This window comes from Oryctolagus cuniculus, chromosome 8, assembly GCF_051225735.1.
Source record: "Oryctolagus cuniculus isolate XC-2025 breed Fujian yellow rabbit chromosome 8, ASM5122573v1, whole genome shotgun sequence".
NCBI lineage: Eukaryota > Metazoa > Chordata > Mammalia > Lagomorpha > Leporidae > Oryctolagus > Oryctolagus cuniculus.
The window spans coordinates 139,608,951-139,627,329 of record NC_142874.1 but is presented as its reverse complement, the minus strand read 5'-3'; the positions used below and the strand labels follow the sequence as shown (position 1 = coordinate 139,627,329).

Genomic DNA, 18,379 nt, shown 5'->3' with positions numbered 1-18,379 from the left:
GGCGCTGGATGGGAAGTGGAGCAGCTGGGACTAGAACCAGCACCCATATGGGTGCCAGCATTGTAGGTGGTGGCTTAACCCAGTGTGCCCCAACACCTGCCCTAGTGGCTTTTTCAAATGCTTCAAGCTAGAAGTATTTTGTTTCCTGATTGTGTAGTTCTTGGTCGTTCCTCAACATAGCACCAGCCCCTGTCCACGCCAGGGACCCCATCTCCTGCCAGCGCAGTGCCTGCTGCTTCCCTCACTCCAGCCCACTCCCTCCTCTCTCTGATCACAGCACAAGGCCCCCTGCCTCCCAGAAGTCCCCTCGCCCCCCGCTGACCTCAGGGGCTTGCTCACCTCCCCAAGCTGCTCCCCAGCGTCACCCTCCTAGGCTCCCCAGGATGCGGCCTCCCCTGCAGGAAGCCTCCAGGGGCCTCCGATTGGTGCCCGCTCTCCTGTGCGCTGTGACATCACCGCGCACCTCCAGCCTCGCTGGAGCCCAGCACTGCCACTTGGCGTTCACTGACCGCTCACCCAGGCTTCGCCGCTGCAGAGCCCTGGGCAGCCGGCGCTCAGTGAGTCCTTCCGGCGTGAAATCCCAGTGCTCTGGGATGGTGATCGGGAGCCTGCCTCGCTGGCTTGCGATGTTCTCTGAGGACCTCCGTGGAGTGGGCCCGGGCCCACCTGACTGCGCGCGGCAGCGCCCCTCCGCCCAGTTCTTCCTTTCCCTCCACCGCGGGGCTCCGAGAGCACAAGGCCCCCTCTCCAGAGGCAGGCTGACCTCACCGGAGCCAGCCCTCCTCCCTCCCCAGCCACAGCTGCGTGCTGCAGAACGGGACGGCTGAGGCCCCTAATAAACTGCAGACCTCCCCATCGCCCTGCCCCCGCCTCCCGCACGCCGGCTTTCAAATTAAAAGCAACACAAACCCCAGGCCTAAGAAGGCGCTGGGAGGAAGGGGGACCATCGCATCTCTAAATCCAGGAAGCTGGGGTCCCCAAGAGCCCGCTCCGAGGGGCTCGCAGCCCGCCCCAGCCGCGCTGGACCACCGCGCAAGCTCGGGGCCTTGCACCCAGGGCAGCCTGCGGCGGCGTGAGGACCCCTGACACAGCCGCCCCTGGAAGGAGGGCCCCCAAGGAGCCCAAGGCAGACGCTGCACCCTCGGGCCTGGCTACCGCGGCAACTGGAGGTGAGCGACGCGCGCGCCCGAGACGGGGTGAACGCCCTCCAGGTCGCCCACGCCCCACTTGCGGGCCAAGCCTCGGGGCCCTGTGAACCCCGAACCCATGGACCCCTCTGCGGGGGCGGGCCCGAGCATAGGGGCTGGGGCTCCGGAAGCTGCAGCCGGGAGCGCCAGGGTGGGAATGGGGCGGTCAGCGCCGCGCTCTCCCGCGAACCACCAAACGGCCCTTGCTTTTCAAATCCGGAGCCGAGACCTCCCCCATCCCGCCCCGCCCCCCATCCCCCCCGCGCCGGCGTCCCTGGGGGTGGGGAAAGACAACTTCACAGGTTTGCTTCAATGCGGTTTTCCCCACTAACGGCCTGGCTTCAGAAGTCTCCGAGAGCAACGGGACATCGCGAATTCCAGGAGAAAAGACGGGATCGGGGTGGGGGTGGGGAGCAGATGCCCAGGCCCCCTCCGCGGGCCACGCCCCCGAGGCCCAGGCCCGGCCCGCGGGCGCTCCCCGCGGTCCTGGGCGCCGAGGGCTAGAGACCCGCGGGCAGCGCAGGGCGGGGCCGGGCCGGGCCGGAGTTGTTTTTTTGTTTACAAGGCCCAAGGCGGTCCTCTGCAAGAGGTTGGCGAGGCCCGCACTGCAGGCCGGGCTCCTCCACGGGGCCTCGCGTTAACCTTGCGTCCAGCCCGCCCGGACACGCCAGGCCAAGGCCAACGCCCGCAGCCCCACGCAGGCCCCCGCTCTGCTTTGGCGCGGGCAGCCTCATTCTTAACTCTTCCATGGACGCTCCAGAAAAGCGCCCAGGAGGTCGAAAGTCGCGATCCCCGCACGGGTGGGCGCAGGCGTGAACCCCCGCCCTGTCCCCCGTGGCTTGCCTCGGCCACAGCCCTGGTCAGGGAGACAAGACCCCGCAGCCCGCCCGGCCAGGCCACACTTCCCGCCGGCTGCAGCCCGGAGACCACCCAGGGCCCTGGGCGTCGAGGGAGCCACGTGGAAGGAGCGTAGGGCGACCCCGGCCGCGCCGGAGCCGGGGCAGGGCGGATGGCGCGGTGCGGACCGGGCTGCGAGCGTGGGCGGGGCGCGCTGGCCTCGCCCCTCCACCCCCCACTCCCGCCGCCTGGCTGCGGGGACCTCCCGCCCGCCGCGGCGCCCGGCCACCGGGTTTATTTTGCTTTCCAGGGGGCGGCAGATGGCCGGCCCCTTCGGCCTCTGCTCCGTCCGTCCGCAGCGGGCGAAATCTGGCCCCGCCGCCCCCCGACCATTTGCCGCCCTGCGCCACCCCCCACCGGGGTGCTAGCCGCGCCGTCAGCGCCCGGGGCCTTTCAACCTGGGAGAATGTCACACATGGAAACCTTTAGCAGCCGTTTGTTAATGATCGCAACAAAGGCAGCGTTCAAATTAGGCAGGTAATCGCTACCAGAGGGTAGCCAAGGCTCGTCGGCGCATCCCTCTCGCCGCTGTCGGCTCCCGAGGAGCTGCGGCCCCGGGACGCCCCTCGGGGGTCCCCGCGAGCTGCTCCGGAGCGACCCGCGAGGTCGCCGTCTGCCGCCGAGCCCCTGAGGGGCGTCCCAGCGAGGCCGGGGTCTGAGGCCCCCAGTTGCTTTTTCTGGGGGGTGGGCGGGTAGCTAGCGGCCGTTCGTTTTCTACAAGCATTACGGTATCCTGTGCGCATTCCGAACAACGGGCTGTTCATATATCTGCCTGCCACGGCTTCCTGAAGGAACATGTGGAAGTAATAGCGAGCGAGCCGTGCAGTCACCCGGGCTGAGGACGCGCGAGAGGCGGGCGCGCGGAGGCCCCGGCCTGCCACCCTGCGCCCCTGGAAGCCCCGCTCGGCGAACCCCGCCTGTCCGCTGCCGACGAGCCCCTCCCGGGCACTGAGGTGTGGGCTGCTCGACGTGCGGGGAGCTGCTCGCCCGCCCGAGCCGTTTTGAGTGCGCGCGCGCGCGCGCGCGCGCGCCAGGGAGGATAAAGGCTGGCGCCCCCCGCCCGCCCGCGGCGAGAGAGCTGGGGAGGAGGGCGAGCCGGGGAGGGAACGCGCTCCCCTCCCCCACCGCGGCTCCGCAGCCCCGCTCCGCCCGGCTCCGGTTGCTGGAGCGCCAGCGCCCCCTTTCCCTCGCGCGCAGGATCGTCCCTTCCCGGCGCCGTCCCGGGCCTCGCGTCGGGCGGCGCTGGCTTAGGAGCCCCGCTGGCCACTCCGGGGGCACGGGCAGAGTCGGACGCACGCGGCGCGCGGGCTTGCCTAGACCACCGCCCCGACGTCCGGGCCGAAGCCCCCGGGCCCCTGGCCTCGCCCAGATAACCCCAAAACAAAGGCGCAACGAGATACGTGGCTGCGAGGGCGCAAAGGTCGCCCTGCGGAAGACCGTCCCCGGCGGACGACACAGACCCTCCATTCTCTGGACCCCACTTCAGACTCCACCCAGCCTTTGAAAAACCCATCATCCTCCCATCGGACTCGGCAGTTTGCCTAATCCCATTAAGGGATTAGCAGCTCCGCCGCACTTTCCGTCAAAGACCTCCAGCCCAAAACGGCACGGCCACTCGGAGACCGCTCCCGAGGGTCCCGTTTCGAGCTGGGCCAGGAGCCTATTACGAAAGGGACATCTCTCACTCCAGATTTATATTCTCTCTGGGCGCGGACTCGGAGTTTTATGTGTTCCTGTTGTTCTTTTCAAAGAGAATACAAAACTATTTGCAGCGCCAGAAAACAGACCCCGGGTTGCGAAGCAAAGTGGCTCTGGTGATGCTGGGGCTCTCTGCAGGCTCACGAACCCTCTTTCCCGGCAGAACGGCGACACCTCCCCCCTGACGCCACCCCCACCCCATCTGGCCCGCTTCCCCGCCCCCTCCCCTCCCCAGTTGTTGTCGAAATCGGGGGTTGGGACTGGACCCCCTGATTGCGTAAGAGCAAAAGGCGAGGGCGCCGCGCGGAGATGCAGAGACTCAGAGCGCAGGGAGCTCCGGGGAAACTTTTATTTTGAAGAGGCCAAGGGGGGGGGCTTCATTTCCTGACAGCTATTTACTTAGAGCAAATGATTAGTTTTAGAAGGATGGACTATAACATTGAATCAATTACAAAACGCGGTTTCTGAGCTCATTACGCTGGGAGCGAGCGGCGCAGAAACAGAGGCGGCGACAGCGGGCGCAGAGCGCAGGCCGTGGACTCACTTTTTACCCCATGTGTAGGATTTTCATTGTGGAGTGACATCGGAGGAGAAGGTAAGGGAGAGAAAAGGGATTTTTGTTCCACAGGGAAGTCCCTGATCGCACGCTGGGGCTGGAGGACGCAAAGTAGCTTCCAGCGTCGGAGCGCTGGGTCGCAGTCGGTGCGTCCCGAGGGGGGTGAATTCCGAATAAACCTCCCGGGGAGGGGGGGGGGAGAGCGGCGGAGGGGGAGGGGAGGGAGAACCCGAGTTACTGAGTCTGCTGATTTAAAAAAAAAAGAAAGCGCACACATTTTTCCAGACTTATTTTTGAAAGCGGTGTTTTTCTGGCAACCCTATGGCCTCCCAGTCAAATTGTTTAGGCTTACATTTTTGAGGTTTCTTTTCGGGGCGGGGGCGGTGTTCGTGGATACCGCGCTGGAGGTGGACGCAGGGGTGTGAGCGCTCCTCTTGGCAGTGGGTCTTGGAAGGCGACAGGTTTTTAATGAGTGTTTTCATTCCTGGCCCGCGGTTTGGCGGGACGGCGCAGCGGCCGGCGGTGTGGAGCGCCGCGGGGCAGCCGGGCGCGGGAGGCGCGCGGGGCTCGGCGGGAGGCGGCCGCACCTCGGGAGCAGACCCCCGGTGCACATGGCGCCAGCCGAGCGCAAGTGATTGCTGGACGGCGCTGCGCCTGCTGCGGGCCGGGGCCAGACCCAGCCAGGTGGCGGCGGCTGCGGGGCAAGCAGAAGCGCCCAGGCTGGGGCGAGGGTGCGCGGAGCTCCCGAACGGTTTGTGCGGCCCGTGAGCGGCGACGGAGAGCGGGCGCCGGCCCCGCGGAGCGCTCGGGCTGTGCGCCCTGGTGCGGGGGCGCCGCAGGCGAGCAGTCTGGCGTAATGACAAACACATTTGGCCTGGAGTGAAGAAGTCGTCATCACCTCGCGTTCCAGCAGCTGGGACTTAAGGACTTTGGAACGACGCTCCGAGGGGCCTTCGCCGTGCGCGGTGGTCCCCACCCCCACCGGTCTGGGCTCGTCTGCCGCCTTGGCGGGGTGGCTCCTGCAAAAGCCTGGGGCTGGGCCGCTGCGCCGTCCCGGCCGCAGACTGGAACGGCGAACAGGCTCTAAGAACTTAAAGGAGGAACGTCGGTGGCCTCGGGACGGAGGCGGTCGGTGCGAGGTAAGAAGGCAGGAGAGGGGGAGGTGAGCCGCCCTGGCCCCCTGCCTCCCGGCCCCTTGCCTTGCTGCCGCCGCGGTGGCCGGGGCCGTGCCCTTCTCGGCTTGGGGATGTGTGGCGCTTGTCCCTGCACTCGCCTCGAGCCGCTTGGTTCTCAGCGGCCGTGTCCCAGCCTCCCGGCTCGCTTCGGAGCAGTCCACGCGCACCCCTCCTCTCGCCGCCGTCTGTCCCCATGGAAATCGCGGGCTTTTTGTTTTTGTTTTGCACGTGAGATTAACTCCTGGCAGTGCCAAGGGAGCGGGCGGCGTCCGCTTGGCCCTGAAACAGCTGGGATCAGCGGTTCTGTGTGGACAGGGTGTCGGCCAGTTCGGAGCGAGAAGGAGCCCGGGCCGCCTGGCCAGGTGCGCGGAGCTGCCAGCCGCCTGCAGGGAAGCGCGGTGGCCGTCCCCTGCCCGTCTCTGCCGCAGCTGGAACCCTGGCCCGCGCCTTGCGCCCGCAGCCCCTGCCCAGGACCTCAGGCTTGGCGCGCAAAGCGCCCCCCGAACAAGGTGACGCTCGCTCCAGCTCCGGGGTGAGGGCCGCCGGGTCCGGGCCGAGCTGCCTGCAGAAGCCCGGGGCTTGGGCGGGGTGGGAAATGGCTCTTTGGCTCCGCGGCGGGATTGCTCAATGTTTTGGACCCGCTCGCCTCGCCGCTGTCGCTCTGGATCGCTGTTCGGCGGCCTCTGCAGCGGGAGGCGGCGTGCAGGGCCGACGGGGTCCGGTAGCCTTCGGCCGCGCACAGCCCTGAACTCAGCGCGAGGCGGGGCGGCCGCGGGCTTTCACGCGCCCCTTCCCAGCTTGGAGGGCCCTTAGGAGGGCCCCGGCCAGCCCCTGCCTCGCGCTCTGCTTCGACCCCCAACACAGTAGGACCTCGCCCGCGGGAGCCAGCGGGGACGGCTGCGCGCTCGCCCCGGTCCCGGGGCCGGCAATGGCTTTCAGCGGAGGCCGGGCTCCTGGCCGTGAGCTGGGGAGGGATGCGGGGGAGGGGCGTCGGACAGGGCCCCGGAGCCGCAAACGCGTCTGGCGCCGCGGCCCGCCCGCTCGGTGCCTCCTGGCGACGGGCCGTGGGCGGTGCGCCGCGCTGGGACGCGTCCTCCGGACGCTGTGGCCGGAGCCTTCCAGCGGACCCCAGCGGGCGGGACCTCTGGCCCTCGGGCGGCTGCGCCCGGCGTCCGAGTGGCCGGGGGAGGAGCGGTGCTGCTGGGGAGGGCGCGGCACGCCCGCTCGGGGCCCCGAAGGTGCGGCGCTCGGCGGCCCCAGAGTCCCGGCCCCGTCTCAGCCCTCGGTGACCGCGCGGGGCGCAGGGCCGGACCCGCGGTGCCCGTCTCGCGGAGAGGGCTTGGTACCAAGTCCTTTTGTTTTACTCTGAGACGCGAGCCGGGGTGGCTCGGAGGGCGGGAGACAGGAGAGGACAGGGGGGACCTGGCACTGGGGGCGCCGCTCCCCGCCGCCTCCGAGCGTCGGGCCGCGCGGGCCCCAGGCAAGCAAGCGTGGGTTCTGGAAAGCCCGCGGCCTCCCCGCACCGCGGCGCGGGCCGCGCGGCGGTCGGGCCCGTAGGAGGCGCTGGCGTGCGCCTGTAACCCTAAACCGCGGCCCGGCCCCCTGGGCGCCTCCACCCCGCCCGGGCCTCGCAGGTCTCCGTCGAAAACAATGCAAACGCCCAGCGTCTCGCCCGGGGCGCGGAGGCTTTGAGGCCGGGGGCGCGGCGCGCAGGGGCGAGCGGCCGCGCCACGCATCGCCCGGGGGTCCCTCCCCGACCTCTGGGCGCCGGAGACGCAGGGGGAACGGCGGCGGCGTTGTTGGCGTGGGCGGCTGGGCGAGCGGGCGTAGCGGGGCCCGACGGCGGTGCCGGCCCAGAACCGCGCGCCAGGGCTTTCGGGCGGCGCTGTCGGGGCGCGGGAGCCCCGAGTGCGGGGCGGCGGGCGAGCGAGGAAGGAACCGGGTAAGATCCGCGGGGCTGCCGCGCCCCCTGCCGGGGTCCCTGGCATGGGCTGGAGGCGGGGGGCGTCGTCGTGGCTCAGCGTGGCGGGTCCCGGGGGAGGGGCGGCCGCCACCGCCGGGCGCGGTCCGAGGGCTGCCGGTGCGTGCGCTTTGGCGAGGACCGCAGACGCCCGGCGGCCTGGCCCGTACGCGATGCTCGCGGGTGCCGGGGGTAGGGGTGCTCGGGGAGCTCCGGGCGCTTTCGGTGGCGGTTTTCCTATCCCTGCGCCCCCTCCGCGGGCTTTCCACCGTGGCCACCAGCGACACTTAGAAGTGCCACCCCAGAAAGGGTTGGAAACGAGATGGGTGTACAGCTCGGAACTGGTGGTGGCGGCGAACCGGGGGGCGCTCATCCTCGGAGCAACATTGCCACCTGCTGGCCGCCCTCGGGAGCTGCCGTGGCCCTGGCGTCTCGGGAGGGCGCGGGTCCACCCGGGAGCAACGCTCAGACGCTGTTTCCGTTCCTTTTTCCTTAAAGCTGCAAGAATCAGTGCACAGACAGCGTGTGTTCTGTGGATTTTTGTGTATTTTTTTTTATTTGGTTGTGAAGGCAGTTATCCATCCTTTGCTTTGATGTGCAGAGCGGCGTTCGCCTGCCGTACCTTGTTATCCTAGCACACCTGTGAGGAAGGCGGGTGGGTGCCTGTTCCTGTTTGCGCGTAAGGAGACCTGGTGTTGGCACCTTGGCGACCAGTGCGCCACTAGCTGCTGCTCCTGAATGTGTCCTCTGCAGCCACAGCAGTTTGGGGACAGTCCAACGCAAGCGTTGTCATTGCCTTCCCTGGCTCCGTAACTGGGGCAGAAAAGGTTTGAGCCAGGACTGTCCCAGCCCACACCCGTCGCTGGAATGTGCCGCCGCGCGCAGGGAAGGCAAAACAGCAGCAGGCCCTGGTGGGGCGCAGGGCTCCTGCGTGCCCCTCCCCCGCCGGGACACCAGCCCGCTGCCACCCATGCGCTCCTTCGGCCGCCTGGGCTGAAGCTGTGAGATCCCGGAGAACATTGGTCGCAGAGGGAAAAACAGGCCGTGTAATTTCCACAGTTAGAATTAACTTAGCAGAGCTGGAATTAGCTGGACCTCGGGCATCTGAGGCTTGAAGCCCTCGGTGGCTTTGGGGCCCTGAGAGCGCCTCCCGTGGTCTTTAATCAGGCCGGGGCGGGGTGACCGTCGGTGTCCCGGGCTGTGCCGCAGGAGGCGCCGTGCAGAGCTAGAGAACGGGTCCGGCTTTGCTTGCCCTTGTCCTGTCCAGCCGAGCCGCTTGTCCCTGGGTGCTTATTTCTGTTTGAGATGATCCAGGAGAAGGCGGTGGTGGCCACGGCACAGGCGGCAGCTCCCAGGGCTGTGGGAGTGGCCGTGGGGAGTCGGACGTCAGAGCCAGAGAGGCAGGGCAGCTCCCGCTTTCTTAGCAAGGAGAAGCCCAGGGAGCCGCTGAGCAGCTTGCTGCGTCCGAGGCATCGCAGGATTCTGCAGGAAGAAAGGCAACAAACAAACAAACAAAACAAAACAAAAAACCCGGAGTGCTCCGGCGAGCTGCACACCAGTCCCTGCAGTGCCAGCCGGCGAGCCTCGATGGAAGCATGTTTTTAAAAACTTATTTCCGTTGTATTTGTAAGGCAGAGAGAGAGTCCACCTGCTGGTTCACTGCCCTTCAGAGCCAGGCGCCTGGCACTCACTCTGGGTCTCCCACAAAGGTGACAGCAGCCGGCACCTGCTGCCCCCCAGGGTGCGCATGGGCGGGAAGCAGAGAACTGACCTGGATGTGGGTGTGCACGCAGCCTCACTCCTGCCCCCGGTCCTGGTTTGTAGAGGAAGAGACAGAAGCCACTCCCGCGTGAGATGCGTGGCATCTCCCCAGAGAGGAGAAGGACCAGGAGTGCGCCTGGGCCAATCTGCCTTGCTGGGCTCTCTTGCTAGAGCGTGGTGGGAGGGGATGGAGACGGAAGTCTGTGCTGTGGGTGAGACAGCTGGGATGTAGCAGGCGTGCATCAGCCCCCCCCCCCGCGGCTCCCTGCTGCTACTGCTGCTGTCCCCTGTGGTGGCCCATTGCTGTGCCTCCACCTCTGGCAGGGTCCCCAGGGTGAGCCTCCGCTCCTAGGGTCGACCCCCAGAGGGCCACTCATCGGGGGAGGCAAGGCCTGGGCGGTCACGCACGAGTCAGTGTTGTTGCCAGGAGTTGTAGGGGAGTGCTGGCCTGGGAGCGAGGGGAGCCAGGACCTGAGACCCACGCGGTCCCGTGGAGGCTCTGTGGTCCTTGACCGCTGCTTGTGCCAGGGCGTGGTGCTCATGGGGGCAGCCCCACGGGCTCTGGACATGCATGGGGAGGTTTGGTGCGGCCTGAGACCCATCCCTTGTGCCCCCTCTGAAGCTGGGGGAGTCTCACGAGCCGCCTGCCTGGCAAGGGAACCAGGAAGGGGGCAGAAGCCAGGCACTCAGAGGCCCCTGGGCTTGCTTTGAGGCACACTAAGTGGATTAGCAGTGGCAGGCACACGCATGCGCGCGCATACACACACACACACACAGCACCTCCAGCTCAGGTGGTCCTGCCCCTGGCGCATGCTGCGACCCCCAGGAACCCTCAGCCCAGCTCATCGGGGTTGGCGGGGAGGAAGAGTGGAACAGGGCCCCCCCAAATCCCACCATGCTTGTCTGTAGATAGTGGGGAGGGTCAGGACAGGGCTGAAACACAGCCCTGCCTGGGAGACCAGGTGTTTCGGGAACCTGGCTGTGCCCCCAGCGGTGGGACTTTGCTCTGTCCTTTGCTAACCCTCTGTGAGCCTCAGCTGCCATTGAAAAAGGCTATTTGTTGTCTTCACTTTTTTTCCATCCGCTGGTTTAGTCCCCAAACAAATGCCGGCCACAGCCAGAGCTGGGGCCAGGCTAAAGCCAGGATCGCGGAACGCCTTTCAGGGCTCTCCCACATGGCTGGGCGGCAGGGACCCACGGACCTGAGCCAGCGCCGCTGCCTCTCAGCGTCTGCATTAGCAGGAGGCTGGACTGGAAGCAGAGCTGAGCCCTTACCCAAGAGGTGGCTTGCCTGTGGCCCCAGACCCCGCCCACTGCCACTTCTTAGGATCAGCGGCGTCCTGGTGCTCCTACCAGCACCCATGACAACTTAGGCTCGAGGAATAATGGGCTGTCTTCCTCTCAAGTTTTTCTCTCCGGCCATCCGCCCCCACTGGCCAGTGTCTCTCCCCCCGCAGCCCCTCCATTTCCCCCGTAGAAGTCAACGCAGGAGAAATCAAGATTTCTGTAACTGGGTCGCCATCCAGCGGAAGTGCCCATCGGATGCCAGAACCCACACTTAGGTCTACGCGTGGGTCTCTGTAGCCCACCAGCCCACCTGGGGCCAGACCCCGTCCCAGGCCGAATTCTGCCCTCCCCTTCTGAAGCCAGATTCCTGGGAAGTCGTGTCCTCGCATCTTGCTTGGCGAGCTCCGGGGAGAGGCAAATCGAATCCCATGGCATGGCCGGGGTGCACCTTGGGGACGGCGGTGCCCAAGGTCGAGCCTGTGTGGCGACTTTGGGCCCTCAGCATGACCTCCTGTGGGTGAGGGTTGGGCGCCCGACTCCCCTGAGCCAGTAGCAGCCCCTGGGCGGCGACCTCAGCCAGAGCACTTGGTCCGTGCCGGGGTGTGGGAACCCGGGAGGAGCCTCTCCGAGAGCGGCTGCAGAGAGGCTCCCGTCAGATTTCCGCCTCTCCCTGCCGTTCCTTCCTTTCTAATGCCCCGCGTGGGTCGTGGTTGTGCAGTGTCAGTCCCTCCTGCTCCTCCTTTCCCCAGATTTTGTCGGGAAACTCGGGGTTCTGCAGGCTCCTTGGGGTTCGCCACATCTGCGGCGTTCCCCAGCCCCAGGCTCTGGGCACATATCGCCCCCCGGCTTGCTCTCTGTCTACTCCCGTTTCTCTGTGGCTCTCCTTCCACACGGCTGGGCCCTGGGCTGTCCCTGCCTCGTTCAGCCTGGCTGTGAATGCAGCAGGCTCTCGGAGGGGCCCTGGGAGAACGGAGCCGCACTGTGCCTGTGTCCTGGAGGGACTGCTAGTGGGAGTTTGGTTCACAACAGCCAAGTCTGAGCCGGGAGCTCCATCCAGTGCAGGGGCCCAAGCCCTTGGGACGTCTTCTGCTGCTTTCCCATGCACGTTTGCAGGGGGCTGGATGGGAAGGGGAGCAGCCGGGGCTCAAACCGGCACCCATACGAGAGTCATTATCGACAGAGGCACTGTGCTGTCTTCCAGGGGACGTGGAGACCCCGTCACCATTGCCACAGAGCAGTGGGTGGTGGGGATCCCTGGGGGCGTGCTGGGAGGGCCTGGGTCCCCGGTGGGTAAGTGCAGCCCCTCACCCCTTGGGCTGTAGCGCCTGTGGCCTCTGGAAACAGGGAGCAGGCGACTACAGGGGCGACAGCGCGGGCTGGCAAGCCCAGGTCCATGCCCCAAGCTCTCTGGTTTGCCCATTCTGAACTTCATGATCTAAAAGGCCCTGTTTCTCCTCATTTCTTGGATCAGTTCCAAGACAACAAAGCGGGACTCAAGGGCGGGAAAGCCACGTGCAGGCTCCTGGCGCTGCAGCCTGGGTCCCGCGCCACCTGGGGCTTCTTTGAACGCCTCTTCCTGTCTCAGCTGGGCCGTCTTGGGCGGGACGTCGTTGCTAATGTGGTCTCCCTTTGGCTTTGCAGCTGTGCGGCGCGATGGGACCCTCCCCTCCGGCCTTCCTGGTCCTGGTCCTCGGCTGGCTCCTGGCAGGTATGCGCCCCAGCCCCCTCTGGGCCCCTCGCCCCCGGGGAGCCATGTCCTGTGGGTGTGGTGCTTGTGTCCCGAGCGCCCGGAGCTGCAGGGACCACAAACCCCAGCTCCCTTGGCCTGGGTGTCCCCCTAGCGGCAGCTTCAGGAGGGTCAGGATCCGGCACGGGAGGTGGTCAGCGAGGAGAGCCCCCATCCACCCCAGCACATGGGCTTCCAGGAGGGGTGGGTCAGGGCCCACAAAGGGCATTCCCAGGAACCCAGAGCAGAAAGTGTGTGCCCAGGAAGTCACACCTGCTCTCCCGTTGCCTGGCCGTCTCGGAGGTGCCTGTCCTGGTCCCCAGGACTCGAGTGGCGGCTCTGTGCCTGGCTGTGGGGACTCCCCTGGGCTCTCACTGCAGGTCGTCGTTTGGCCATTGGTTGGGACATCTGTCGGACGGACCTGGCTTTTATCCACTTGTGCCTGCATCACCCGTCCTTTTCCAGTTGAGGCGCTAAGCTTACCTGCTTGCCGTTTTAGGTCCTATCTATGGGGGTGTGGTGGATATGAGCCAGACCAGAGGCTCTGCACCCACTCCGCCAGCTCCGCAGCCCCTCTGCAGGGTGCTGGGTGGCCCGGGTGCACTCGGGGGCACCCTGCTCTCACACGTCCACCCCGGGGAGGCTCAGAGCCCGTTCACCGAGATGGTGGTGTCTGCACGGCCCGTTCACCGGGGGCTTCCTCCTGCAGGGCCGAGCCTCACGCGCTGCCAGCTCCCGCTACCCTCCATCTCCCCCGGCGACAGCGAGAGGGTGGTGCCGCTGAACTCCTCTTTCACCCTGCGCTGCTCCGGGGAGAGTGAAGTGAGCTGGCAGTACCCCGTGTCCGAGGACGAGGGCCCCAGGGTGGACGTCAGGAGCGAGGAGAACAACACTGGCTATTTTGTGGCCGTGCTGGAGGTGGGCAGTGCCACCGCGGCCCACACGGGCTTGTACACCTGCTACTACAACCACACGCAGACGGAGGACAGCGACGTGGAAGGCAGCCACGTGTACATCTACGTGCCGGGTGAGTGGGTGGGGCCGCGGGCCGAGCTCCCTGTGGTCCTGTTGCAATCTCTCTCTCCCTCTCTCTCTCTCCCTCTTTTTCAGATTTGGCTTATTAGTTTATTTTTGTAAAGATTTCTTTTTATTTATTCGAAAGGCAGAGTGAGAGAGAGAGAAGGAGGAATCTTCCATCTGCCACTGCACTAGTTAGTCCCTGATAGGCGTTTTGTGTTTTGACGTTTTTATTTTTTAAACATGCACTCATCTGTTTGAAAGGCAGTGTTCAATGAGATAGAGCGCGAGCTCCTCCGCCTGCTGGTTCCCTCCTCACGTGGCTGCGACAGCAAGGACCAGTCCAGGCCGGAGTCAGGTGCCTCCTCCAGGGCTCCCCCGTGGGTGCAGGGACCCAAACACTCGGGCCGTTTTCTGCTTCCCTGGTGCCTCAGCAGGAGCTGGATGGGTAGTCAGCGCCCATACAGGACGCTGGCATTAGGTTGTGGCCCAGTCCGCTGCACCACAACACCGGCCCCAATAGGTCTAGCTCAGAACCTAAAAACTATGGTTATTTTCTCCTGTTTTGAACAGAGTTGGAGTCTGTTATTGTCCGTGTTTGCTTTTTGTTCTTTAAATGTTGATTTGAATTCCTGGCTAGTATTCCTCTGTTGTTGATACTCTTAGGATTCAGGCAGTGTGGTATTGTTCAGACTTTGAAATCCCCACCTAGGGGCTGGCGCTGTGGCGCAGATGGTTAAGCTGCTGCCTGCCACACCGGCATCCCATAGGGGCGCTGGTTCAAGTCCCGGCTGCTCCACTTCTGATCCAGCTCCCTGCCGATGCGCCTGGGAAAGCAGTGGAGGATGGCCTGGGTGTTTGGGCCCCTACATCCACGTAGGAGACCCAGATGAAGCTCCAGTCTCCTGGCTTTGGCCTTCGTGGTCCTGGCCATTGCAGCCATTTGGGGAGCAAACCAGTGGGTGGAAAATTCTCCTTCCTTCTCTGTCCGTCTCTCTCTGCCTTTCAAATAAATAAATCTTTATTTAAAAAAGGAAGCGAGCTCTGGCCGTGGCGGTGGCAGCGTCAGTGGGGTGCACCTGTGCTGAGGGTAGCTGGGCGGGGTGATTTTCTGGAAGGAGGGGTGGAGCTGGAATCCGTGCCTGGAAGATTCTTCTTCCTCTCTAACCCCAGACCCGGACGTCGCCTTCGTGCCCCTGGGGATGACCGACTACCTGGTCATCGTGGAGGACGACGACTCGGCCATCATCCCGTGTCGCACCACCGACCCCGAGACCCCCGTCACCCTGCGCAACAGCCAGGGCCTGGTGCCCGCCTCCTACGACAGCCGGCACGGCTTCAACGGCACCTTCACCATGGGGCCCTACGTGTGTGAGGCCACCGTGCGCGGGAAGACCGTGCAGACCATCCCCTTCAACATCTACGCCTTGAAAGGTGCCGTACCCCTACCCCACCCCACCCTCACCCCCGGGTTCTCGCTCCACAGTCCCCGCCCGCACGGTCGCTGGACGGCGTCAGCCTGACCTCTGTGGCTGTGACGCCACCGGGCTTCCAGGGTGCCTACCTGTGTAGGAGCTCCCGGTTACCCCGAAAGACTGCGAGGAATTCTTTTCTTGCCTAAATCTCTTAGCGTTTTGTGCACGTTCCTGGCTGCGCAGGCCCTAGAAACAAAGCTACACCCCAGGGCGAGGCAGTGGAGGCTTAGATGAATTTTATTAACTTAAGAGAAGGGATTGTGCTGGGGAGAGTGTGGTTGGGGACTTTGATGTGAGCCGAGCTGGCACGGATGGGGCCCTGCGTGCTGGACTGGCAGGTGTTTGCTCAGTGTTGTGGGGGGTGGCTGGCTGTTTAATCCTTGGTGAGGGCCTGCCTTGTGCCAGGCACGGGGCTAGGTTCTGGGGAGGAGCTGAGTGACGGGGAAGTGGGCACAGGACAGGAGCCAAGTGCCTCGCATAGTGCTGGCCAGCCAAGCCTGGCTGGTGAACGAGTCAGTGCCCGTGAGCGAGCCGGGGCACAGCTGCCCGCTGGTGCCGGGAGCCTGCGTTCTGCTCACGTGGACTGTTGTCTGCTCTTGTCATTATTTTGTATTTCTGTGCAGCTGCTGGCTGCCCCTCCGTCTTCAGGACCTCAATAGCCAGGCCTCTGAGGTTTTACAGATTCTGTCTCCCTCGAACTGATTGGTGGAGCATTTTGCGGGGTTTTCTCACCCGTGCGCACTTGAAGCCGTCTCATAAGCCGAGCGCACCGGGGCGGGGGGGGGGGATTCAGGCGCTCGTGTGTGCGCACGGGGGGATTCAGGCGCTCGTGTGTGCGCACGGGGGGATTCAGGCGCTCGTGTGTGCGCACGGGGGGATTCAGGCGCTCGTGTGTGCTCACCGGGGGATTCAGGCGCTCGTGTGTGCGCACGGGGGGATTCAGGCGCTCGTGTGTGTTCTCATTGCAGCGACGTCGGAGTTGGATCTGGAAATGGAAGCGCTCCAGACTGTGTATAAGGCAGGAGAGACGATTGTGGTCACCTGCGCCGTCTTCAACAACGAAGTGGTGGACCTGCAGTGGACTTACCCCGGGGAGATGGTGGGTGCCCCATGGAGACGGCCGTGGTGCACTTGGCTGCACGTGCATCTCGCTAGGGATCGCGGGCAGGTGCATCCCCCTAGTGATCCATGTCCTGTTGGCGTTGCTGGGCCCCTCGCCTCTGCAGTGAGCACCAGGTGGTCTTTCAGGCTCCTCCCTTGAGGGTGGGCATTGGCCCAGCTGCCTCAGACTCCTGCATCTCACCACAGTGCCTGGCGTGGAGTCCTGGCTTCACTCTGGATTCCAGCTGCCTGCTAATGCCACTGTGTGCACCCTGGGAGGCCTCAAGTCCTTGGGCCCCTGCCACCCACACAGGAGACCTGGACTGTGTTCCTGGCCCCTGGCTCCGGCGTGGCCCAGCTCCAGCGGTTGTGGGCCTTGCGGGGAGTGAACGGGCAGACAGAACATGCTAGTCCTCTCTCTGCTTCTCAGATAAATGAATAAAATAGAGCGCACATCTTCAAAGCTTTTTTTTTCCTCTGCCACTGCAGAAGGGCAAAGGTGTCACAATGCTGGAAGAAATCAAAGTCCCCACACTCAAGCTGGTGTACACGCTGACGGTCCCCAGGGCCACAGTGAAGGACAGCGGGGACTATGAGTGCGCTGCCCGCCAGGCCACCAGGGAGGTCAAAGAGATGAAGAAGGTCACCATCGCTGTGCATGGTAGGGCCCGCCTCCCGCGAGGGCTGCCGGGGCCGTGTGCACTGCGGGGGGCCGTGTGCACTGCCGTGGCCGTGTGCACTGCGGGGGCCATGTGCACTGTGGGGGGCCGTGTGCACTGTGGGGGCCGTGTGCGCTGCAGGGGGCCGTGTGCGCTGCGGGGGGCCATGTGCGCTGTGGGGGCCGTGTGTGCTGCGGGGGCCGTGTGTACTGCCGGGGCCGTGTGCACTGCGGGGGGCCGTGTGCACTGCCGGGGCCGTGTGCGCTGCGGGGGCCATGTGCACTGCCGGGGCCGTGTGCACTGCGGGGGGCCGTGTGCACTGCGGGGGCCGTGTGCGCTGCGGGGGCCGTGTGCGCTGCGGGGGCCATGTGCACTGCGGGGGCCGTGTGCACTGTGGGGGGCCGTGTGCACTGTGGGGGCCGTGTGCGCTGCAGGGGGCCGTGTGCGCTGCGGGGGGCCATGTGCGCTGTGGGGGCCGTGTGTGCTGCGGGGGCCGTGTGTACTGCCAGGGGCCCTGTGCACTGCGGGGGGCCGTGTGCACTGACGCCCTTGCTCCAATGCGCACTCTTCCCTCTGCAGAGAAGGGGTTTGTGGAGATCAAGCCCACTTTCAACCAGTCGGAGGCCGTCAACCTGCACGAAGTGAAGCATTTCGTGGTGGAGGTGCGCGCCTACCCCCCGCCCAGGATATCCTGGCTGAAGGACAGCCGGACTCTGATCGAGAATCTCACGGAGATCACCACGGACGTGGAGCAGGTGCAGGAGACGCGGTAAGGAGCCCCAGGCGCACCTGGCAGACCTGAGACGGGGCGGCGGGAGGTCCCCGGCGTGGGTGCTGTGTCGGTGGCACCAGGAGCCACCTGTCATCTTCCCCACCCCCCGTCACAGACAGGGCGCTGGCTCTGCGGGGTGGGGCAGGGAGGAAGGAGAGGGTAATGGAGACCATTTGGGTTGAACGCATTCCTTGATGTCTCCAGGAAACACAGTGTTGTTGGCTCAGCGTGGAACACAGTTGCCCTGGTAGGGGGCTCCATGGGCACTAGGAATGTCCTGGCTAGAAGTGGTGCCGGGGCTGCTTGGTGACATGGGCAGGTTGCTCTCGTCTCTTGACCACTGGTGGAGAAGTCTGGGTCTGTCACCCCCAGGGACCTGTAATGCAGCTTTGGGAAAAGCTTAGGCCCTTGGAGGGGAGGACTGGGGTCGGGTGATAGCCTGAGGTCTCCTGGGGTTTTCGGCTGTGATCGGGATCTGAGACTCAGAGCTGTGTCTGCAAGGACTGGCTCCTTCAGCTCCGAGCCTGTGCAGAAGCGGGGTGGCGCCTGTCTCCTCTGTTCCGTTAGCCTCAGCGTTTGCCTGCTTCCTTCTGGACTAAGCTCCATGTGTAATCGATCAGCAGCATGTGGAAAATGGAATTTTCTGACCTCTGTGGAGCAGGGATGGCAGATAGTGCAGTGCTCAGCCTGGAAGGTTCTTCTGCCTTTGTCTGGCTCCGCCCCGGCCGCTGTGGCTCTCTGGGGAGGGAGCCAGTGGATGGAAGACCTCTCTCTGTCTCTCCCTCTCTCTGTCATTCTGCCTTTCAAATAAAGAAAGAAATCTTTAAAAAAACAAAACAAAACAAACGCCTCGTAAGAAGGCTCACTCCTCTTTGTCCGTCTGCCCAGTCGCGCCTCCTCCCCACTTGTATCAGCTTCATTAGGTTCTTCTGGAACTTTCTGAAGTTTCTGTAGGCAAACGCCAGCAGTGGGAATGTTAGGTCCTCCACACGGGTTCCTAGAGAGCTCCCTGGCTCTTTGCTCTCCTGGGGCTCCACTGGCCAAGACGGTGGAGATCCCAGATGGTGGATATTTATAGGAAGCAGGTGTTTTGTTTAAAAAAGGTAGA

The 18,379-nt window shown here is 64.9% G+C and overlaps 1 protein-coding gene across 4 annotated transcripts in view; it reads left to right on the top strand.

Moving 5' to 3' along the window:
- The first annotated feature begins 1,079 nt into the window (after window positions 1-1,079).
- Window positions 1,080-18,379, top strand: part of PDGFRA (platelet derived growth factor receptor alpha) — a 39,187-nt gene continuing 21,887 nt past the window's right edge. Inside the window, exons 1-7 of one of the 4 annotated variants that reach the window (XM_070048112.2) lie at window positions 1,080-1,169; window positions 12,163-12,229; window positions 12,957-13,274; window positions 14,438-14,698; window positions 15,708-15,838; window positions 16,330-16,501; window positions 17,079-17,268. In XM_070048112.2, coding sequence (XP_069904213.2) covers window positions 12,175-12,229; window positions 12,957-13,274; window positions 14,438-14,698; window positions 15,708-15,838; window positions 16,330-16,501; window positions 17,079-17,268 — 1,127 coding nt within the window. In that variant the 5' untranslated portion in view covers window positions 1,080-1,169; window positions 12,163-12,174. Of the gene's footprint in view, window positions 1,170-4,084; window positions 4,378-5,238; window positions 5,478-7,321; window positions 7,456-12,162; window positions 12,230-12,956; window positions 13,275-14,437; window positions 14,699-15,707; window positions 15,839-16,329; window positions 16,502-17,078; window positions 17,269-18,379 lie in introns of those variants that run through there. The other 3 variants (XM_070048110.2, XM_070048111.2, XM_070048113.2) reach the window with 3 other exon arrangements.